Source organism: Mustela nigripes, chromosome 13 (assembly GCF_022355385.1).
Source record: "Mustela nigripes isolate SB6536 chromosome 13, MUSNIG.SB6536, whole genome shotgun sequence".
In the NCBI taxonomy this organism is placed as follows: Eukaryota; Metazoa; Chordata; class Mammalia; order Carnivora; family Mustelidae; genus Mustela; species Mustela nigripes.
In genome coordinates this window covers 129,266,232-129,289,593 of record NC_081569.1, presented here as the reverse complement: position 1 = coordinate 129,289,593, position 23,362 = coordinate 129,266,232, and the positions used below count along the sequence as shown (strand labels likewise).

General features: G+C 41.1%; 1 protein-coding gene across 3 annotated transcripts in view; it reads left to right on the top strand.

The window, feature by feature from the left end:
• The first annotated feature begins 2,675 nt into the window (after positions 1–2,675).
• GPATCH2L (G-patch domain containing 2 like) overlaps positions 2,676–23,362 on the top strand; it is a 54,028-nt gene continuing 33,341 nt past the window's right edge. For 2 of the 3 annotated variants that reach the window (XM_059373679.1, XM_059373681.1), the window contains exons 1-3: positions 2,676–2,761; positions 4,928–5,599; positions 20,532–20,596. In XM_059373679.1, the coding sequence (XP_059229662.1) occupies positions 4,938–5,599; positions 20,532–20,596 (727 nt within the window). In that variant the 5' untranslated portion in view covers positions 2,676–2,761; positions 4,928–4,937. Of the gene's footprint in view, positions 2,762–4,346; positions 4,419–4,927; positions 5,600–20,531; positions 20,597–23,362 lie in introns of those variants that run through there. The other variant, XM_059373680.1, reaches the window with a different exon arrangement.

The following is a 23,362-nucleotide window of genomic DNA, read 5'->3' as shown; positions in this document are numbered from 1 at the left end:
TTTGAATATACTTGATACACAATCTTTTATTAGTTTCAGGTGGACAACATAGTGATTCAACTTCTCTATATGTTATACTATGCTCGCCCCAAGAGCAGCTACCATCTGTCACTATACAATGTTATTACGGTATTTTTGACTATATTCCCTTTGCTATGTCTTTTGTTCCCATGACTCATTCATTTCCATCACTGGAGATCTGTATCTCCCACTCCTCTTAACCCATTTTTTCCTTCCCCCTAGGCAACCATCAGTTTGTTCTCTGTATTTATAAGTCTGCTTCTGCTTTTTGTTTGTTTATTCATTTTTTTGATTCCACATATGAGTGAAATAATATGGTATTTGTCTTTCTCAATCTGACTTACTTCACCCTCTATGTCCATCCACGTTGTTGCCTTTTTAAAGGCTGAGTAATATTCCTGTGTGTGTGTGTGTGTGTGTACACCACATTTTTTTTTAATCTATTTATCAATGGACACTTAGTTTGCTTGTGGGAGAGAACTTCACTTAACCAAAAAAGAGGGCTGATGGTTGCGAACAACTTTAGAACAATTTTTCTCTCCTGTGAAAGTTACAAATTTGGTGTGTCCAAAATGGAATTAATCACTTTCTCACCAAAGCTGTTTCTCTTCTTGACTTCTCTAGCTGTGTAAATGGTACTGACCACTCTTCATCGTGCTGGCACCCAACTTCAGTCCTCCTAGTCTCTTTCCTTAATTCTTTACATCGTAAGTTTCATCTATTGAAAATTCTGAAAAGGGGAGGCTGGGTGTCTCAGTCAGTTAAGCATCTGCCTTTGGCTCAGGTCATGATCCCAGGGTCCTGAGATTGAGTCCCATGTCAGGATCCCTGCTCAGCAGGGAATCTGCTTCTGCCTCTGTCCCCCCCACCCCACTTGTGCTCCCTCTGTCTCTCTCACATTCTCTCTCTCTCAAATACATAAAATCTTAAAAAAAAAAAAAAGGGAAAGAAAATGCTGAAAATCCATAAAAATATCTATCAGGTAGAAGATATGGTCATTTATAATGGAACTATTTTCAGTGATGTGTAGTGTATCACTTTAGTTACATTCCCAGGCAAGTACAGATTTAATTTCCTGTATACATGAATACATCATACTCTATTTTTTTAGAATAACCTTTTTATTGGAGTAACACAGTCATGTAGGAATGTACACAACCAGAAACTGATGACTTTTCGTTCATTATTCTTCCACATCAACTTTAAAAGGATATAGAGTTATTCCATCCCATAGATGTGCCATAATTTAGATAACTAATCCCTGTTGTAGGATTTTTCTTTCTAGTCTTCTCACCCCTCTCTCCACAATTTAAAATTTTTGTGCCAATTTTCAGTTTTTCTTCAGAATAAAATTCCTCAAAGGCAGAATTTCTGGGTCAAAGGTATGTGCATTTGAAAAAAATAACCTTTTTATTTTAGACTAGTATTAGGTATGCAGAAAAATTACAAAGGTACTACAGGCAGTTCCTCTATATCCCATACTCAGTTTCCCCATTATTAACTTCTTCCGTTAATATATAGAACATTTGTCACAATTAATGAACCGACATTGAAACATTATTATTAACTGAATTCCATAGTTTATCCAAGTTCCTTTAGTTTTTACTTAATATCCTTTTTCTGTTTCAGTCTGCCAACTAGGATACTACACAACATTTAGTTGTCACATTTCCTTAAGCTTCCTCTTGGCTGTGACAATTTCTCAGACGTTCCTTGAGTTTTTTTGCCGTTAACAGTTTTGAGGAATACTGGTCAAGCATTCTGTAGAACGTCCCTCATTTGGAGTTTGTCTGATTTATTTCTCTGGATTAGACTGGGTGTACGGGATTTGGAAGGAAAATATCAAAGAGGTAAAATGCCACTTTCATCATATCATAGCTAGCATGCACAGGATCAGGGTGATTTATCACTGTTCATGTTAACCCTGATCACCTGGCCAAGGTAGTACTTGCCGAGTGTCTCCACTCTCCTCACTTCCCCTCTTTCCATACTGTGCTCTTTAGAAGGAAGTCATTACACACAGCCCTCATTCAAGGGGTTGGGAGTTATACTTCAGGGTGAGTTATCTACATAAAGTCTTTGGAATTTTTCTGCACCAGAGATTTATCTCCTTTTCCCCGTTTATTACTTTATTCATGTCTGTATTCATTAGTTTATGTCAGTAGAGATGCATGGGAATTGATTTTATACTTAGAGTTATAATCCCATAGTACTTTGTTTTGTTGCTCAAGGCATTTGTATTTGTAAGACTGAGTGATTCACTACAAAGGTACCAGGCTAATCGTTGTGCCAACTCTCAGTCAAGAATGAGGATCCATTTCCCCTCCATTTCATACACCCTTTCTAAAAGTAGGTCAGCAAACAAGGGCGAGGCTGAAGTCCCTCCCTAGTGCCCAATTTCTTGACGTCCCCGAGGCAGATGAGGCCAGCCCGGGGCGGAGTGTCCAGCCCCAGATGTGGACCTCATCCTTCACCCTCCCGCCCTTAGCCCCCGCCCCCCGGGGCCCCCCCAGTCCCTGTTCCGGCTACTCCAAGGCCCCGCCTTCCGTGGGACGGAAGTGGGCGCGGCCACGGACCGGAAGCGCTGGGCAGGGGCGGGACTTCTCGAGTAGCCAGCCCCTCCCCCTCCACCACTGCCCCACCCCTCCGGCCCGGACCGGAAATGAGGTCAGAAAGGGAAACCCCGGCGGGGAGACTCGGCCCCAAAAGCGGCGGCCATTGGAGGTGGCTGCGGCAGCTGGTGAGGGGGAGGAGTGGGTTGAGAGGGTCGGGGTCCAGGGGGCCGGCGCCAGCGGGGATCGGGGCTCCCGGCTGAGGCCGAGGGGCTATAGCCGCCACGGGGCTGCGGAGGTTGGCGGGAGGGGCGAGGGCGGCTGGGCCTTGTTTTTCAGGGCCCATCGACCCCATGCCGGGGAACGAGGTTCGGGCGTCTCCGGGGCGACAGTCACCTCTTCTCCTTTCTTCTTTCTGACTCTTTTGGGCAGGCGACAGCGTGAGGGCTTGGTGTCCCGAGTTGTGTTCGTTCTAGTGTTCGGGGGCGGGCCGGGGCGTGGGGGAGAGTCCTCCCAAACAAGCTCCTTCTTACATATGTGGCCATGTTGCGACCCCTGATTACGGAGGGTTCTTAGTCGCCAGGACTTCCTTTTTTTGCAGTTCTGCCCGGGAAGGACTGACCCCCTGCCCCGGTGAGCCCACAGGAGAAGTTGCTTCCTGACGCCTGCCTCCTCCCCCGCTCCTCGCAACCCGGTCTTTCGCTCCAGCCGTGCGGCTGCCTTTCCCCTTCTTTTCTTTGCGTGACTTACCTTTCCTCTTCTCGAGTGCTTGCTGGACAAGGGCTTTCTCTTGGAGCGTGCACCCGAGACTGAAGGTGTGGGGGGCTCAGGGTTCTGTCACCGGCTGTTCGAATTGCATTCCCTTAGATCGGAAAGGATTCTGCACAAACAGCTGCCAGTTCTGTAACTTGGCTCCACGTTAAAGTGTACAGTTCTGCCTGAGTCTTAAAAGCAGTAGTTCTTTAATAAGGAAATAGGTTTAGACGTGATGTCCCCACATGTTTTGGTCTTAAGGGCAGTTGTCTCCCAGACCCCCGTCAGGACCTCGTATTGCTTGAAAGGACGTGGTCATTTTATGTTCTGTGGCTTTTGACACCTGGAGACGTTTTTGTGTGTTTGTTTGGTTGTGGAACTAGATGTCCCATTGCTCCCACCCATGTGATAGATAAGCCAGCCTCCTGTTTTCTTGCCTTTGAATTCATTGGCATAGGGACAGCCTGAAAAGAGGTTTTAGAAAGCCCTTTGCAAATGTAGACTGCATGAATGGAAATAGGGTCTGAGAGTGGTGGCTCACAGTTTTAAATTCTAATTATGGGCTTGAAATACTTTGGGCTTAAGGAGAGCTAGGGAAAAGATACTAAATTAATATGTATTTAATAAGGTATTGTAAAAATTATATTAGACATTTACCTTTAAAAGGGCATTTTGAAAATTGCTCGTACTGCTCTCATCCCTTGGAAGATTTGCCTCTGAAGTGACCCCAGAAGTATGAGGGTTTGGCAAGAATGAATAGAAAAATAGAAAAATGTAGAAAGCGGTTAGCTACAAATCATAGAGACTCCATCTGTCCCTGTCATTTCAGCATCAGTTACGTCCTGATTTTGTGTGATTGGTACTAAAGCACATAATTATGATCACTTAATTTTCTGAAGGATGGAAGAAGAGCTTAGAAGCTGCTAATTGTTAAAAAAGATATGACATACCCGATAAAATTCCTTCCCTGCTAGCTTCCAGGTGGTAGTTGGGACCAGAGTGGGGGCAGACAGTGTCTTTTTTCCATTCAGGGTGCACATCTGGTTACCACAATTTCTTGGATCACTGAAACCGCAAGCAGTGGTCCTTAAAGTGAGTCACTAAGTTGTCTTTCTCCTCCCTTCCGCAAGTGACCCCAGCCCATGGAACAATTCTTTATCCATGGTTTTGAAATTGTGTGTTTTTCTGCTCCTGTCTAAAGAGACTTTCTCTAATCTTTTTGGATTCGATCATCAGATAATTTAGTGACAAGTTTAATTGGGGAAAAGGGGAGGAAAGATTTATATCCCTGGCTTTGCTCATTTTTGCTAACATCCTAGTTGTGATCTGGTGAGTGATTTATTTTTATTTATTTATTTTTTTTTTTGTGCTTTAAAAGCATGTTGACTTGAGGTACCTAACAAGGATAAACACCTCTGTTTTTAGTGGCTTAAAGGTGCATGGGTGTAGGAACAGTCTTAAGTGTAGCCAGATGAAAGATGACTTTATTTTCTGTAGATGGGGTGGACCCTGCAGTGCCATGATCTATTTTATAAAATTACTCTAAACAGCAGAATCCTATTCAGGTTTTCTTTTTCTTTTTCTGAACTTTCTTTTGGCAGATGTGGCCTCATGGATGAGCTGGTGCATGACTTAGCCTCAGCCTTAGAGCAGACATCCGAGCAGAATAAGCTTGGTGAGCTGTGGGAGGAGATGGCCCTGAGCCCTAGGCAGCAGAGGCGGCAGCTTCGCAAAAGGAGAGGCCGGAAGCGCCGTTCCGACTTCACTCACCTGGCGGAACATACCTGCTGCTACAGTGAGGCCTCCGAGTCGAGTCTTGATGAAGCCATCAAGGACTGTCGAGAAATGGCCCCTATTGCCAATTTTAGTGACTCCGATGACACAATGGTAGCCAAACGGCACCCAGCGCTCAATGCCATTGTTAAGAGTAAGCAGCACTCTTGGCACGAGTCTGACTCCTTTACCGAAAATGCACCGTGTCGACCGCTCCGGCGCCGGCGGAAGGTGAAGCGAGTGACATCGGAGGTGGCCGCCAGCCTTCAGCAGAAGCTCAAGGTGTCAGATTGGAGCTATGAGAGAGGCTGCAGGTTCAAGTCGGCTAAGAAGCAGCGTCTGTCCCGCTGGAAGGAGAATACTCCCTGGGCCTCCTCAGGTCATGGGTTGTGTGAATCAGCAGAAAATAGGACTTTCCTAAGCAAAACAGGAAGGAAAGAAAGGATGGAGTGTGAAGCAGATGAACAAAAACAGGGCTCTGATGAGAACATGTCAGAATGGTGAGCTCTCCCTTACTCAGAGATTTTCCTGGCTATTTTTACCCCAAGTCTTGATGAGTTCAGCTTTCTTTCCAAACCAGCCACCGTGGTGTTGACTTTGTAGCCCTCCCGTAAGCAGGCAGCTAGGGTTTATCTCTAGCTTTTTACAGTACATTCATGATTCTGTTTCCCTATGTCAAGAAGGCTGTGTATAAACAAACACATTTGTTTCTAAAAATTGTTTTTAAATGTGTACTTCACATGCGAAGCCATGAATTTTATTTTAAAAACAACTTGCTGCTGCTTATGCCATGTAGATCAAAAGTAGATGTTGGTAGAATGAGGGTCTCAGCAGAGGCTGGGGCGTGTGTTTGTGTACACGAGAAAATGCTGGTGCCAGGCACGTGGAGTTCGTGTATGTTCCTGGTAAGCTGCCTTTCCCCATCAAGAGTCATGGCTTTAGGTACTGGGCTATAATTCTGTTGTCTGCTCCTTCCAGTTTGACTCTGTGGAGCTTATTTTTTACAGCTGACATTCACGTAGTCTGAACACATAGTGGGCTTTGAAAATAACAGTACCAAATCCCATTAGTCTTATACTAGATGTCACTAGGCCAGAAACATTTGGGTCTTTTAGGTGCATGTTTAAAATGGCAGTGCAGTTTTTGGTGACTTTGTTTTTTATATCTCAGGTAGTCCTAGGAACATTGGACTAATCCCCACCTTGATACTTTAATATTATTCTTAATATCATTGTATGATAACTGTTTCTCAAGGAAGATGCTGTTGGTGTTTTGAATGGGGCAGTTCTTGGTGGTGAGGGACCACCCCCTGCTTTACCTGGGATTTGATATCCCTACATTGTTTCTATCTTCTTCATAGCATCAAATCAAATGGCTTTATGGGGGCTGCCTAGTGGGTTGGTAGTCCCAATCGAATGTTTAGAATTCCACTGTATGGTAGGACCGCTATTCGTATTTTGTAGAAGAGGAGATGGAGGTTAGTAGCATTTAGATAATTTGCCCAAGGTCACCCAGTGGCAAAACTGGGAATTGAACCTGATTCCAAAGTTCATACTTAACCACCATGTTTTGCTGCCCCTTTAGTGTCCCTTTTCCATGGCTCTTTTTCCGTCTCATCTTAGCTTAGAATATGTGGCTTTTCTTAGGACTTTCCTCTTGAAGTTTGTCTGAAAAACAAAGACATAAATCTTAGGAACTATGAGGTGAAGCTATGTCAGTAATAGGGAAAGCTGCTTAGATGTTTATCCCTGTACCTTTCATGGGAGATTTTAAATCCAGCTTTAACAGTTTTTCTGACTAACTTTATATTTGCCAGTCTGCACAACCAGATAAGCTTATAATTTCGCTTCTTAATTTTCTTTTAATGTATCTCCTCAGACTTAGTTGCCCAGTTTATATGTATGATTTTGGGTTATAAAGTTTTTTTTGTTGGTGTTATTTTTAATCAAATGTTTAGTCAACTTACAGCCTTTTACAATACCAAAACCCTTGATTGAGGCATTTAAGTTTGTTTCAGTATCAAACCTATATGCCAAATAATTTATTGTTGAGAATAGTGATTTTTAATTGTTTTTTTGCAATGATAGCTTGTATATATTTTTTCCCCAGAATTTCTTGTTAAATTATGACATAATTGTAGGTGAGAGACTGTTAACTCTGTCTGCTCTTAATAGTCTGAGAATGGTTCCAGATAGGGAGTCTGAATTTAGCAGTGAGGCCTTCAGTCCTTCCAGTTCTTTCTTACCCCAGACACATCTATTGCACGTTATAGTCAGGTTGTAATAATAAACATTCTGGTTATATGAGAGCTTGGGTAAGTGGAAGCAGGCAGCAGTTCTTACGAAATTCTTTTCTAAATTGAGAAGATCTTGTCGTGTCGTGCCCCCCCACCCCGCCATTTGTGCTATTTGCCTGGTCCGTGACTTCAGAGGTCTTTAATAACGTGGCCTTGTAGCTGTGAGGGAATAATAGGCAGAGTAGTAGCAGACCGAAAATGAGAATACTACGTCTTTAGAATCTCACTGTTTGGGAGTCTTAAGTATATGCCTTATGTTGATTCATCTGTAGTTATGAGCAGAAGTGCTTTGTATTCCCCCCCCCCCCACCAAAATCTACCCTGTGGAGAAAGAGAGGAGACTGCAAATTATATTCAGTCTCTCAAGTAAGATGGAACTAAAATCTTCTTCCCTCAATTATTATTATTATTTAAAGATTTTTTTTTTTTATTTAGGGGAAAGAGAACAGGAGCCGGGTGAAGGGCAGAGGGAGAAGCAGACTCCCCACTGACCCGGGCTTGATTCTGAACTCCAGGATCATGGCCTGAGCCGAAGGCAGATGTTCAACCAACTGAGTCACCCAGGCACCCCTAGAACCTTACTTTTTATGAGTCATTGAGGATTGTCAGCCTGTATGATTCAAACTTGTAGAATTATTAGGATGAAGGTGATCATTAAATTTAACCTAGCCTTGTCAGTGATACAGTTCTTTTAAAAAAATGTATGTCATGAGTTTTAGGTTTGAAAATGTATGACTCAACCAGAGAGCTTTATTTCTAATTTCCTTAAACTCACTTTATTAATTAACCATGGAATAGCTTTAAACATGACCAATAATTCTTTTTTACTTCTCTTTTTCTGTTCTTCCTTCAATTCTGCACCAACCAATCCCTCAGGGATTCTGAGGAACTGAAAGTGGTTATGAGGTAGTAGTATTTTGTGCTTGCAAAAAGATCGGTTATTTTAATGTTTTCCTTTGTATGTGTGTTCCATTCTAAAATGGAGCGGTTCTTTTGTGCAATTACTTTCTACTGTTCTTATTCATATTGTCCGTGTAGCAGCCATTAGGTGATTCATAGCCTGATTTTGCTCTGTTTTTCACTAACACATTTGTTTGTTCCCCTTGAATATAGTTTAGTTTCTGTTCTTTTATAAGTGAATCAGTTTGGTGTTGGCCTGAAGTCTCAGTCTGGAGCCTTTCTAAGGTGATGTATTAGAGGCCGATCTCACAGGAAAGAAAATATTCCTTTCTCTTGGAAGGCAAGTGACAGAGATAGAGTGCTAAACCTCCCCCTCCTTCTCCAGCCCAGGCTGACCTTCTGCAGCCCCTTGGTGCCTCTTGTTTTCTTATTTTTATAGAAAATCAATATCCCTTCTGACACAAACAATAGCTCAGAAGCAAGAATAAATGGGAGAAAGCTGAGATCTCTGTCCATCACCTTTCACTTTAACTCCCCCAAACTCTTTAATTATGAGCATGCTTTGCTCCAGGTGTTTGTGACAGTGAAATTGCTAAATGAGGACCATTTTAACAAAGATTGGGTGATCAGTAACTCTCTATAGCAGTAGCTTGTTGGATCAATAGCATTCATTATTTCATGGTTAAGGTAAGTAGCCTCCTTTGCAAGTGGAGGTCATTAATCAGGGGCCACTGGAACTGTGGGAAAGAATATATGTGGTAGGTTGAGGTTGTTCTGTTTTCTGTTCCATAACTAGGGATGCTGACCGAGAGTACATGTACCATTGTTGCAGACGGTGCTGTTGCATTTGGGAATATTGAATAGCCAGCATGGTGTGCTTATGTAGATGTACTCCAAAGTCCTGCTAGTAGATCTTTAGGAACAACTAAGAAAGACAGCTTGGGAGGTGGATTTGATACTACTGTATTTGAAGATCTGTCTCTTGAAAGGAATGTGTTCGGATTATTTTGTGTGACTCTAGAGGACGGTGGTAGGACTCAAAGTAGAGGGTTCAGTGTTGCCTCAGTAACATTCCGAAAAATTTGAACTCTAAAAATGAAATGAATTGTTTGACGGGGTAGCGAGTTCTAGGTCACTGAAGGGGTTCAAGCCTGGGCCTTGGGGACCATGTGCTAAGTTAGTGTAGAGTTGGTAGAGGTTGTGCTGTATGATCTTTCTGTCATTCTTTTTAGTCACAGCCCCATTCCAGGGCATCATTGTAACTTCATACTTTAAAAAGCATCTGGGTGCCTGGGTGGCTCAGTGGGTTAAAGCCTCTGCCTTCGGCTCTGGTCATGATCCCAGGGTCCTGGGATAGAGCCCTGCATCGGGCTCTCTGCTCAGCGGGGAGTCTGCTTCCCCCATTCTCTCTGTCTGCCTCTCTGCCTACTTGTGATTTCTGTCTGTCAAATAAATAAATAAAAAACTTAAAAAAAAATGAAAATAAAAAGCATTTGATAGGCAGGATCAGCTGCCCACCAAAATACTTACAAAGACATAAAACATGTAAACTCGTATCACCAGGACCTAGCACTTAGAGTTGGCTCTTGCCAAGATTTCCTCAAACCACAAGGCTGCTACCTGTGAGGTCGGAAGCCCACATCAGCAGTGCCGAGCTGACGCTGAAGGCAGGGAGCGAGAGCCTTCCTCCTTTCTCTGTAGTCAGACCTTTGTTCACAAATACAGGGTTCATTTCAGTCAGAAAATCAGGCAGCTGCAGTTTGAGCCAGAGTAGTGGTCCATCCTGCGGGAGTCCCCCCTCACTCACAGTTTCTTTCAGTGGTTTGAGTTACCCGCAGGCAGGTTCAGTCTGGTGCAGTCTGGAAGCCCTGCCCTATCGTCAGAAGTAGTTGTAGTAGCCCAGCACTGCCTCACAGAGCCTGCGTCATTCAGCTCACTTCAGCTCGGGACGTAGCCGTTTTATCCTCTCCCATGATCCTAGGAAGAAGAGTGAGAATCATAAGGTATTTTGAGAGAAAGAGACTACATTCATAAAACTTTTATTATGCTATGTTGTGCTGTTTTATTATTGGTTATTGCTTGTCTTTTACTGTGCTTAATTTATAAATAAAACAGTCGCAGATTTATGTGTAGGAACAAACATGGCATATCGGAGGGTTAACTACAGTTTCAAGCATCCACTGGGGGTGTTAAAGTGGCTGCTGTGGATAAGGGGGAACTACCGTACTTCCCAGTTGGTATCTTTCCATCTTCATTTGGAGGCTCTAACTACCAGAATACACTTGGATAGGGAATTAGTGTTTTCTGTGTGTGCATTTGTGTTTGGGGTAGGAGGCAGTCACAACAAATTGAATCCTAGGAAATAGATTCTCCAAGAATAAAGTTTACTGTTGGCATGGGCAGAGAAGAAAAAAATCACTTAGTGGTGCATTCCAGAAATTGTAATGTTTTATATACCTTATATATTTCAGACCCTTGAGAGTTAGAAGAAGATCCTGTCTTAGTCCAACATAGCTATATGAGAGAAAAGCTACCAGTGACATGGGGCACTGCACATTGCCCCAGTGACCAGCGCCTCTGCACATTGTCTTGGCCAGCTGTAGTGTGAGAAGAACATGTTTCCCGTATCCAGGGGACTAGAGAGTGGGACCAGGGGTAATTTACACACCCTTTCTATTGACAAATAACCAGATTTTAGGTAAACCAGTTCTCAAGAAGAGTCCTTTGAGCAAGTTCTGCAGAATAAGGGAAAAGGAACTTCATTCTGAAAGTTTAGAGGAAAAACATATCTTTGAAAATGATTGCCAGTGGAAACCAGAAGAACATTTCAGAAAATCTTCTTTAGGATGCATGAAGACATAGTCACTTTTTTATTTGGTTGGTTTTTGTTGGTTGGTTTTAAAGTTTTTTGTTGTTGTTTTATTTTTAGGATTTTATTTATTTATTTGACAGACAGAGATCACAAGTAGGTGGAGAGGCAGGCGAGGGGGGGGGTTGGGGGGCGGGTGGGCGGGTAGGTAGGCTCCCTGCTGAGCAGAGAGCCCGACATGGGACTGGGTCCCAGGACCCTGGGATCTTGACCTGAGCCAAAGGCAGAGGCTTTAACCCACTGAGCCACCTAGGCGCCCGTATTCTAAAGTCTTTGTTTAAATTCTAGTTAACATAAAGTGTAATACTGGTTTTAGGAAGTACTCATCACTTACATATAACACCTAGTGTTCACAAGTGCCCTCCTTAATCCCCATCACTATTTAGCCCACTTCCCACCCACTTCCCCTGCAGCAACCCTCAGTTTGTTCTTTATAGTTCAGAGTTTCTTATGGTTTGCCTCCCTCCCCCATTTTCCCTGTGTTTCATCTGTTCGGTTTCTCAGATTCCACCTACGAGTGAAATCATACAATATTTGTGTTTGAATGACTTATTTCACTTTGAAAGAGGAGCAGTAAATCATAAGGACAAGGTGGCTATTTGAAAAGCCAGTAGTATGGGAAGAGAATTGTAGGGAAATTTGAAATGTAATTGCAGTGTTAAAACAGGAGATTCAGTGTGTAAGGCTGACGATTCACAGACCTGTACCCCTGGGGCAAATAATATATGTTAATTAAAAAAAATAAAAAAAAAATTAAAATAAAAAACAAAAAAGAACAATTCATTTTGCTGAAAATTGATTTGATGTGGAAAACTTTGAAGCCCTCCCAAAATGCAGAGAGAGGAGGTAAAAATGAGAGAAAAGTTGATCTATCTGGAGGACAAAGGATAGAGGCCCGGTCTGTGAGTAAATATTCCACAGGAAGAAACTGAAGAATTGGAATAATGATTTTTAAAATACAACTAAAGAGAAAAAGTGTTCTGAGTCGAAAAAATTAAGTGTAAAGATTAAAAGGGAAAAACAAATGAAAAAACACATCTACCTAGACGTATCCTGGCAAAATTTTGCATTCTGCGTTGGTGGTGGGAACAGAACAGATCTAAAGAACAATTTTAAAAGGTATGAGAAAAACACCAGCATTTATCCCTGCCGTACTAAATGTGAGGGGCTACAGTTGCCTTTAGAATTTCGACTGGGGGTAAGGTTGCTCTTCCCACTCCTCCCTGAATTTTATATACAGCTTAGATAGATTTCGTATGCAAAGGCAGCAGAAAGACATTTTCAGACATTCAGGTCTCAGAATATATGCTCTTTAAAAATTGACTCTGAAAAGACATTTCATCTAACTGAAGATGAATCTCTTAGCTCTAAGAAAAGGTAAGTCCTTAAAGGATGGGTGGGTTTCTCTAAGGCACAGTCCCCAGTGCAATAACTGAGGCATAGTCCTGAGGAAAATCATTACCTTTACAAAGTATACCTGGGGCAGGGGCCGCATTAATGAGCCCGTGAACCCAGTGAGGTGGTTTTCTAGCATGGTGTCCTCCCTCTAAATGAAACCGAAAACCAAGCTCCTTCATTATACATTCTTATAACCTATTGTGAGACTAATTTTACAGTTGATGTGAGATGTTTCTCTGAAAAACCTCTCCCTCAGTCATATTTACTTTAGGACTCTGAGGTCTGATTATATATGGTTATAAGTCTACCACCTTGACCCAGGAAAAAAATTGAGCAAAGATTTTTTTGGGCTATTTAAAAAAAAAAAATCAGTGGGTGAGAAATCTGGGTATTAACTTACTGATACCACCTTTTTGATTATAGGTGATAAATTAATTCTGTACCTCTTTATTTTAATTGACACAGGTATAAACTACTCTCATTCAATAACAAATTTGTAGTTCTTTGTGATTAGGAATATGAAAGACCAGCAAGCCGTCAGTTCAGAGGACAAACTGTTTTTTCCTCCCAATTATGAGAATACTGAGGGATATTTTAAAAATTTATTTTTTAGATTTTATTTATTTATTTGACAGAGAAAGAGATCACAAGCAGGCAGAGAGGCAGGCAGAGAGAGTGGGGGAAGCAGGCTCCCCACCTAGCAGAGAGCTCTGATGCAGGGCTCTATCCTAGGACCTTGGGATCATGACCTGGGCTGAAGGCAGGGGTTTAACCCACTGAGCCACCCAGGTGCCCCCTGAGAGATTGGTTTTATTGAGACTAGAAGCTTCTTGTTAGGGCTCAAAAGCAGGGAATTACTTTCAAAAAAGATTAATGAAAATGCTGTATTACTTACTGATGGAGAAAAAAAGCTGCCCTACAATTTAGTAGCTGTAAGCAACAAACATTTCCAGTTCCTGAAGTCAGGTATCTGGGAGCAGCATAGCTGGTGGTTCAGGTTCAGACTCTTTCATATTGTTGCAGATTGTTGGCCCTGGCTACATTTGTTTCAAGGCACAACTGGGGCCAAAGAATCCACTTCAAGCTCATAGAGCTGTTGGCAGATTTTAATTCTTTATAAGCTGTTGGACTGAGAGTCTAGGTTCCTTTCCATGTGGGCCCCTCCACAGAGCTGTCAGTGTCCTCAAGACACGTGGTTGTTGGCTTTTCCCTAGAGGGAATGTTTTGAGAGAGCGGGAGAGTGAGAGCGTGCCAGCTTTTGCTTGAGTGCCCAAGATGGCAGCCATAGTCTCTTATAACCTAATCTCAGAAGTAACCTGCCATTACTTCTGCCTATGCTATTGGTTATACAGACTACCAGGCTGGGAAATACCAGGCGACTGGGATCATTGGGAATCATCTGACAGTCTTGTTACCATAGATGTCTCCCCATCCTCTGAGATTTTTTCCTTAGTATGAAGCTAGTTTGAGGAATGGTATTCTCAGAGTAATATTTCCTCTGGAATTTGGGGGAATGTTTTTTACTTTGATTTCAAAGGAAGAGCATTCAGGAACTCAAAGGGCAAGCAAGGGTATATATAGATCACTGAGAGTATATTTTGTTGTGTTTTAAATACGTATACTGAAAATGAATATTTATTTTTAAAAATTCAAGATATGGCATTAAGAGAGCTCTTTCTTTTCTTTTCTTTTCTTTTCTTTTTGCTTAAGATTATTTTAGAGAGGAAGAGAGTGCAGGGGGTAGGGGCAAAGGAGAGGGAGAGAGAAGCCCAAGCATATACCATACTGTACATGGAGCCTGGAGCACTCAGTATTTCGCTGGGCCTATAGTAGAACTCCCAGTACATGATATTACTGGTCTCAGTAATTAACAGTAATATATTAATACTTTTCTTAAACTCAATTCAAGTACCAGACTGCTGTTTGAGATACTTTTGGTTTGGATATCTGCTGAGAGCTGCGTCTGCCTCTCTCGGATGAAACCCAGGGAAAATACTAGACTTCATAGGCCACATTTATTTTTCCATTCAAAATGAAAATAGATTTGAGTCCCATAGAATTCTTTTTTCTCTATGGAAGTTTAATGGAGAGTCCTATAGAATTGAGATTACTATTTTAATAAAAAGACTATCAGGAAATTACTATTATTAGCCTCTAAAGTAATAATGTTGGGCACATAAAAGAATTAGCACCATAGATGTAGCTTTTGAGTCTTTCATTTGCCTCTGTATAATGCTCTAGAATTCACAAAATGGGTTCACATGCCTCATGTCATCACATCCTCTAAAGAACCCATTCACTTTTTACATGCAGGAAATAGGATTAGAGATTGAAGGACCTGCCACAAAGGCCATAGGAGGGAAGCAGCAGAGTTGATCTGAAGGAGTTCACTCCATTTATGTAACATTTGCTGAAGGCCTGTTTTGTGCCAGGTGCTCTGCTAGGCATCCGGGACATTGGAATGAGTGAGATCTTTCCCTCTTACCCAGCCTGGATCTCTTGCTCTCCCTATAAATGCTCTTCTTTCTGCCCAGGCTAGGCAGGGAGGGATCCTCTGTACTACTTGAGTAGTTTCAGTTTACCAGTAGGCCTGAAGGTCCAGCTACCTTCTCATGATTCCATGGGATCCAGAGGCCCAAGACTCATTGAAGCTCTGGCAAGAGAATGACATTGTTACTACTATGGGATGTTGACCTCTGTCCCTGGACGCTGGTTTTATCCAACAGAAGGGCACAGCCTCCTCTCCTCCTCTGAAGTGGTGTTTCTTTTAACATGATGCCCTGCCCACTGCATCCTGTAGTTTGTTCATCCCTATAGGTGAGGGTTCTTAACTCTGACACTACTGACATTTTGAGCCAGATAATTTTGTTGTGAGGGCTGTCCTGTGGACCTTGTATTGTGGGATGTTTAACAGCATCCCTCCCTCTACCTGACAGATGCCAGTAGGAGACCAACTCCCCCTCCCCTGCTCCCAAGTCCTGACAAAATATTTCTCCAGACAGTGCCGGATGATCCTGTGGGTATAGGGTTGGGGTGAGGGTGGGGTAGGGGTAGGGGTCGGGGAGGAAAGGAGTAAAATTGAGTTGAGAGTTACTGCTGGTGTTTCTAGGTGCTGAGATGGGGTTTCACTTCATTGACTTTGCTTTTACCAACAAGCATGAATTTCAGATTTAGAGAACTTAGTAAGACCAAAACACTGATCTCTTCTGTAGAATAAAAACACTGTAGTTTTAGAAACTTTTTAACTAAGAGTTTTTGCTAACTTGAAAAAATACTCTTTAACAGGGAAGGCACTTCATTTTCAGAACTTGGAAAACATTTTAACGTTCATACCAAGGTATACAGTGTTTAGCCGAGTGTTCACCCTGGAATTAATTCTTCAAGTTGATGAGAGGTATCAGTAGTGTTTTATTAAGCTTGATTCCTTGATAATCTACTTCTCTGAGAGTGGATGCCATGACCAATCACCTGGTCTACCAAGAGTGCCTTGAATTACAAAGATGCCAGGGTGGGAAGGTTTCTTATATAGACGTGTGATAAAACAGAAAAAGCAAAATGTTAATTGCAGTGTGTGATGTGCAGTAGATGTGATGGGGTGTGAGTGGTAATTGGAACTTCTTTCAACTTTCTCATCTGTTCAGAAATTTTCGTTATAAAATGTTGGCAGAGGAAAGCCTCTGGAACCGCAGGTTAGGGTGATTTTCTTTACACGCCCGTTATTTCATTTTGGATGTGGTTCGGTTGCTTTTCTGACAATATTATAATAATTAGGTAACACAATTGGTGGTCTAAAACCCAGGCTTTAATTTTACTTGTTTCTTATTTAGAATGGTGGCTATGCTGCTGAGTTAAGTGTGGGAACATTTTTTAGTGAAGACCACTATACAGAAGTGTAATATATTATTACTACTTTTACTCACATAAGAGGGCTTTTGAGGTGTTTTCTGGCTTCTGAAATGGGTTGGTTGCCTCAGTATCATTAAGGTTAAACTGTAGGCTTGCCCAACCCCTTATTTGCAGAGTATTATTCACTGTAAAGCATTCTTCTTTTTCTGTTTTCACAGCTTCTCTGTAGTCTGGACTAGGTTTTATTTATTTAATTTTTAATTAAAAATTTTTTTAAAAAAATATTTTATGTATTTATTTGAGAGAGATACAGTGAGAGAGGGAACACAAGCAGGAGGAGCAGGAGAGGGAGAAGCAGGCTCTCCGCCAAGTAGGGAGCCAGATGCGGGTCTCGATCCCAGGAGCCAGATGCAGGTCTCGATCCCAGGACCCTGGGATCATGACCTGAGCCGAAGGCTGATGTTCAATGGCTGAGCCACCAGGCACCCCTGGACTAGGTTTTTAATAAAATGTACACCTGTATGTTTTTATTGACTTGTTTCTTTGTTAGTTTTAGTACTGGGCAGAGCAGTTTCTGGTGTATGGTAAATAATAAATGCTTACCGAGTGAGTGATTGAAGGGTTAGGAGAAATGGAGATGGGGCTTCTTCCTCCTTTTTCTGTGAGAAACTTCTTATTGCCCCAATTTAGGATTGAGTTTTTTGAATGATGTGTAAATTATTTGCAGGGTTAATACATTTTTAGAAATTTTAGAGATATTCTAGGAAGATTTTTTTTTTTTTATATGCAAACTTTTATATTTAGAATCATGTGAGAACAGGGAGTACAGAACAGCTCCCAAGGCAAAGGCAGGAGGCATTGATGCCTCTATGAGTTGCTGCCATTTTAGGAAAAGACAAGATTTCACACCTGCTATCTTTGTGGGGTTTGTCTAGTTACTTTTTCTGAAGATTAATAAAGGCTGTTTCTGTCTTCTCACTAAGCCTCAGAGTACCACCAGTAGAGTGGACCCTAAAGGTAGGATCATATTTTTTTCTTATAAAATGAGGAGCAGAGCTTTTTTTTTCTTGCCTAGTGAAAATGCTCATAGCAAAAAAGTTACAAACAAATTTGAAGGTTTTGGAATAGGAAAATGTAGGATCCTGACATCTTTTATTTTTTGACCTGTGAACTACAAAGGTGCAAAAAGAAACTTGTGTTTATTGAAAGAAGGGAGCTTAGTTTTAATAAAATATTAAACATTATGCTTAATTAGCTAACTTGACATTTTATAGTTGACCAGATTGTCATTAAAGTCCCATGAATCTTACTTTTTTCCAAAGAAATCATATCTCTGAGCCAGAAGTGAATAAAGTCTGCAGGACTGGACAGCGTTGGCCTGTAACTTGGAAGGGGAAATACTTGCTTCTGCTTTTTGGCCAACACTACATTTTTGCTTGCTGTATCGTAATGTTTATGTGCAGACATACCACAAAGTTTCGACTTTTGTTTTCATTAAATTACGCTAAGAGTTCCTTACATATAATTAAATTTCCACAATGCAAGTCCTTCTGAGAGAATAAATAGAATTGGCAGATGCTATTTGTGAAGTAGTCATTTCTGGATACCAGTAGACTGGTGATTCTTTTGTGTAATAAGCATTCTTCATGACAAATTATTTTCTTTATGAAGAAAATACCCGTCTCCCTTGATCATAGTCTTAAAATTCTGGTGATATTTCATTGCCTTTCCTCTAATTAACTATAAGTGGGAAAGCTTAGACAAGGTTAGTCCAGGCTTTTTCAAAAACAGTGAGTCTTAAATGCTGTTGACAAAAATAGGAAATGTGCAGTCGACAGAAAGGCTTTAGGTTACTAGCACCTTTCTTGATCAAGCAGATTTCTTTGAGCTTGTCCCTTTGTTTAGAATAACAAGAGAGTGGAATCCATGCAAAAAAGGATCAAGGAAATCTTATCTTGTAGGACATATAGGTGGCTAGAAATGAATGGGGAAAAGAATTGATAGATTTTGTGATCAAGAAAAATGGTTTTAATTTTTTAATTCTAAATACTCAAGAGTAGAATTTGTAATATGTGTAGAGCAGGGATCAGCAAACTTTCTCTGTAGAGAGCCAGATAGTAAATATTTTAGGGATTTGTGTGTGATATGTTCTGTGTTGGAGCTACTGAACTTTGTAGTTGTAGTGTGAAAACAGCCATCTATGATATGTAAATGAATAACTGTGGTTGTGTTCCAATAAAACTTTATTTATGGACACTGAAATTTGAATTTCATATCATTCCCACATGTCACAAAATGATTTTTTATTTTTTTTAATCCCCAATCATTTAAACTCTAAAAATCATTCTTAGCTCACAGCTTATGCAAAAATAGGTGGCAAGCTGTTTGCTGGTCCCTAAATCTTGGTTAGTGATACTGCTGACTAGTAAAGTATATGACATGATGGTGGGCTAGAGTATCTGTTCCATGGCCTAACGTGCTTTTTAAACCCTACTCTCAAGAGGAGTTAAAAAATGTCAAATTTGCTTTATCTTTGAGGCCAGATGAGGATAAAAAAGTAGTAATATGAGAGAATGTGAGTAGGACTCAAGGGAATTGGACCACTGATACTCTTAGGAATTTGCTAGAAGCACAAAAATAACACCATTACGTTCAGCAGGCACAGTTCCTTGAACTCAGAAGTAGGAAGAGTACAGAACTCAGAGGGCATATCTTCTGGTTTTAACTACAGAGCTCTTTGAAGATTCTAAATCCATCAGAATCCAGTCATATAGTTTTGTGAGCCATTTCTTGGAATGACACCTGAGAAAGTTCCCACTTACAAGTACAGAAGAAAATAAAACGAAAGAGCCTTTAAAGAAATTGAGTATGTTTTATTGGCTCTTGCTACAGCAAATTTCTTGGATTTATTCAGAGATAAACTTAAGTGAGGAAAGCATTGCTACTTAATCAGGATTTTAAGGATTTAGTGTTGGCAAGATATTTGGAAATGTTGCAAAATACAGAATATTTTCAGATTTTTGATCCAGAAATGTAGACTGGGATTTTGCCAAGCCTGTTCCTTATGCCATATGATGAGAATGTTTCTTCCTTGCTTTGGTTTCTTCCATCTTGTAGAGTAGGTAAAAAAATTGACTAGCTTGGAAGGAAACACTCCCACTCAAGAAAATAGCTCGTAATGTAAAGAATAGAGTAATTTTTCTTGAACCAGATCAATCAAATTTAATGATGATTAGGCCAAAGAAATGCGGCATCAGAAGGGGCAAGAATCAGTTGTTAGTGATGGCTCAGGAAATGAAACCAATTGTACAGAATTCTATAGGGTAAAAGTTTTATTTAAGTGGGTTCAAATGGAGTTTGTTTTTATATTTATATTTTTATTTTTAAAAAGATTTTATTTATTTATTTGACAGACACAGCAAGAGAGGGAACACAAGCAGAGGGAGTGGGAGAGGGAGAAGCAGGCTTCCCACAGAGCAGGGAGCCCAGTGCAGGGCTCCATCCTAGGACTCTGGGATCATGACCTGAGCCAAAGGCAACAGCTTAACGACTGAGCCACCCATGTGCCCCTGTATGTTTATTTTTAACCTTCTGTTTTGAAAATGAGTTTTGTTGTACCCATTAAACCCGAAAACATACCTTTGGTCATACTGACTTTCTTCTTGTTCATGGATTTTTGTTAGTTGCTGTGTAAATGCGGAAAAAATATGATAGATGTTAGATGTTTTAAAGTTGGATAGCTTCATTTGAAACTGATAGTTGACAGGATTTATAAACAAAATGGGTTGATAGCTTTGTATTGTTTATATACCTAGCCAGGTTGAGATTACGTCTATGAACCATAATACATAACTTTCTAATGCTAACCTAACAAAATGACTTTAGATGTTTATAAAGTACTTTGAAATAATAAGCAAAAGTTACAGAGTTTTCCTTTTATTTGTTTTACAGGAAAATAAGCTCTCTTCTGTGGCTTAATTATGAAATTTACATTTGTGGTTGGCTAATGAACTGGAGTAAAATCACGGAAACTTGGGATGTTAGATTTGACAACCAGAATGGGCACTGCTTTCTTTTTCACAGGAGCTGATGTGTTCTATTATGTTTGACTCTTTTTTTCCAGTGAAACCAGCAGTGTGTGTAGCAGCAGTGACACAGGGCTCTTTACCAACGATGAAGGACGGCAAGGTAACCTGGATCCTAGCTTTGGGATGTTGGCTCAGTATTTCTGGGAGATTGTAATGATTAGATGAATGACTCACTGAGAGTATGGTGGTTGTCTATGGCAGTGGTTCTCAAACTTTAGAGCATTTAAAGGCCACCTGTTAAAATTCCTGAGTTCCTAGAAATCAAATAGGTCTGGAGTTGGCCCCTAGAATCTGAATTTTTCTTAAGTACCTGCAGTGATTTTTATGCAGGTAGTTCAGACTTTGAGAATTCATTAATTAGAGGAATATAGTGTCAAGGATGGGACTCTGGGAAGTTGCTAATTTTATTAGAACCAAAAAATATCCTTCTGTATTGTATTCTTTTATTGGATATTAAGACATTCTTATTTTTATAAAATAATTTATTTTTATAACCTCATTTATAAATGAACATAGTATTCTAGATGAATATTTTATAAAACACATCTTCTTTCTAATGTTAAAACTCCTGAAGTTTAGCATAGAACACTGTGAATAAGGCTGGTGTATGTTAATTACCAGTCCCTTATCTTTACAGCCTACACCGTAATTTGAAACTGTGTTTTATCCTCTGCATTTGCTTAGGACCACGCTAATTGTGTACCAGTGATAATTTCATGTAGCTCCTTTGGATTGTGTTTCTGTTAATCTAAATAAGAGATTCGTAGATGTCTAAAGTCCCTTTTAGCTCTGAGATCCAGTGATTTTTCTTTAAGTGATTGAAAACAGAAGCACAATGGCTACATGTCCAGGTTGTTCCAGATAGGCTCCCTAGTAACTGAAGGAATCCTGGGACTGTAACTCTCAGGATCCAAGTTCTGATTTTGGAGAGACCTCATGAGGGCGGGTATCTCACTCGCGCCTCGAGAGTCATGGGCGTGGTTGGAGTTGCCGAGCTTCCTACTATAATCGAGGTTGTTGGGAGTACTTGTCTCTCTCTCTCTGGTTCTGAGGGAGCCATGTGTCATTAGAGGCTATGTGTGTGTACTCCCAGCTGGGGTGCGGCTCAGGTCTTGATTCTTTTGTTTCATACCAGGAAGTCTGGTTGTCTTTCCATGAATGAATTAGTGCATACTATTCAGAATTACAAATGCTGCTTTTTATTTGCTCTTATACTGCTCAGTGAAGTATAATGTCTCTCTTTTTAAAAGATTTTATTTATTTATTTGTTTGAAGGAGAGACAGAGATAGCGAGAGAGAGTAGGAGCCACGAGCAGGGAGGAAGGGAAGGAGCAGGCTCCCCCCTGAGCAGGGAGCTTGATGCAGAGCTCCATCCCAGACCCCGGGGATCAGGACCTGAGTGGAAGGCGGATATTTAACCAACTGAGACACCCAGGCACCACTCACAATTTGTCTCTTGAAGATTATGATGTATAATTATCCAGAAATTTAAGAAAGCGTGGACCTTTGTATGACAGGTTATGTGTTGGGCCTTTAGAAAACCTTTCTACTGGTAAGGAATCCTTGGTTTCTGATGGAAGATTTTAGGATATTCTAGAGCCCCAGCTTTCCTCTCTGTTTCAACTTCACGGGTTCTGATGATACTTAGATGCTTGGGAGTTCTCAGCACAAAGCTGTTTATTTCGTGCTTCCACGTCTTTGTTGACGCTGGTGTCTTCGCCAGGAATCTCATCCCTTACCTTTTCTTGAATCGTTGCTCATCCACGGAGACACAGCTTTCCTTTTCTCCCTCCAGGGCATATTTGTGGACTGCATCGGGGGGCTTTCTGCTCTCATTTTCTTACTGGGTTTGGGCAATAGGAGCCATTGGCAGAGGAATGGAGGGAGGGAAGGAGGCGGATGATTGAGTGTATTAGGCAAGTTTTTATCTTGATAGTAGTGTTTAACAGCCCCAGAATTTTGGTGGTGTACCGCATTTATTTCTTGCTGTGGGGCTAAGGGTTGGCTGTGCTTTCAGCTGGCCCAACTTGAGCTCAGCTGGTCTCCAGGATTTAAACTATATTTGTATCTACTCAGTGTATCTTATCCTGGGACCTTTCTGCTGGAGGCATGGACTTCTCATGCTGGAAAACGTGAATGCTAGGTGACCAAACCAGAGCATACATATATATTTAAAGCTTGTGCTTGGGTCACATCTTTTATTTATTTTTTTTAATGTTTTTTAAAGATTTTATTTATTTATTTGACACAGAGAGATCACAGGTAGGCAGAGAGTCAGGCAGAGTGAGAGGGGGAAGCAGGCTCCCTACTGAGCAACTGAGCAGAGAGCCCAATGTGGGGCTCAATCCCAGGACTCTGAGATCATGACCTGAGCCGAAGGCGGAGGCTTTAACCCACTGAGCCACCCAGGTGCCCCGGGTCACATCTTTTAATGTTCTACTACCTAAAGCATGTTACTTGACAAACCAGTTATCAGTGGGATGAGGAAGTATGCTCTGCCTCAAGGGGAAGGCTCTGGAATTTCATGATAAAGGGCAAAAGGCACGGATGTATTATCATAGGGAGGTAGTGAAGAGTTGGCAAAAATAATGCAATCTACTGAGTTGGATTGTAGTTTTCCCTGGCTCCCTTTCTGTTGGGCAGTCTTCTACAACCTCAGTTTTCTCTCTGGTCTCTGATAACCATTCTTTCTCCTTGCTGCTGCAGGTTTAGGAAGGGTAAAGTTTCCCCACTGTGCTGGCTCCCAGGTGCTTCACTGTCTCGTATTGGTTCCTCTTAATACTGTATACACTTTTGTAAATAGTCACTTCATTAAAGTCTCGATTATCCCATTTATTTATTTTTTTTAAAGATTGTATTTATTTAT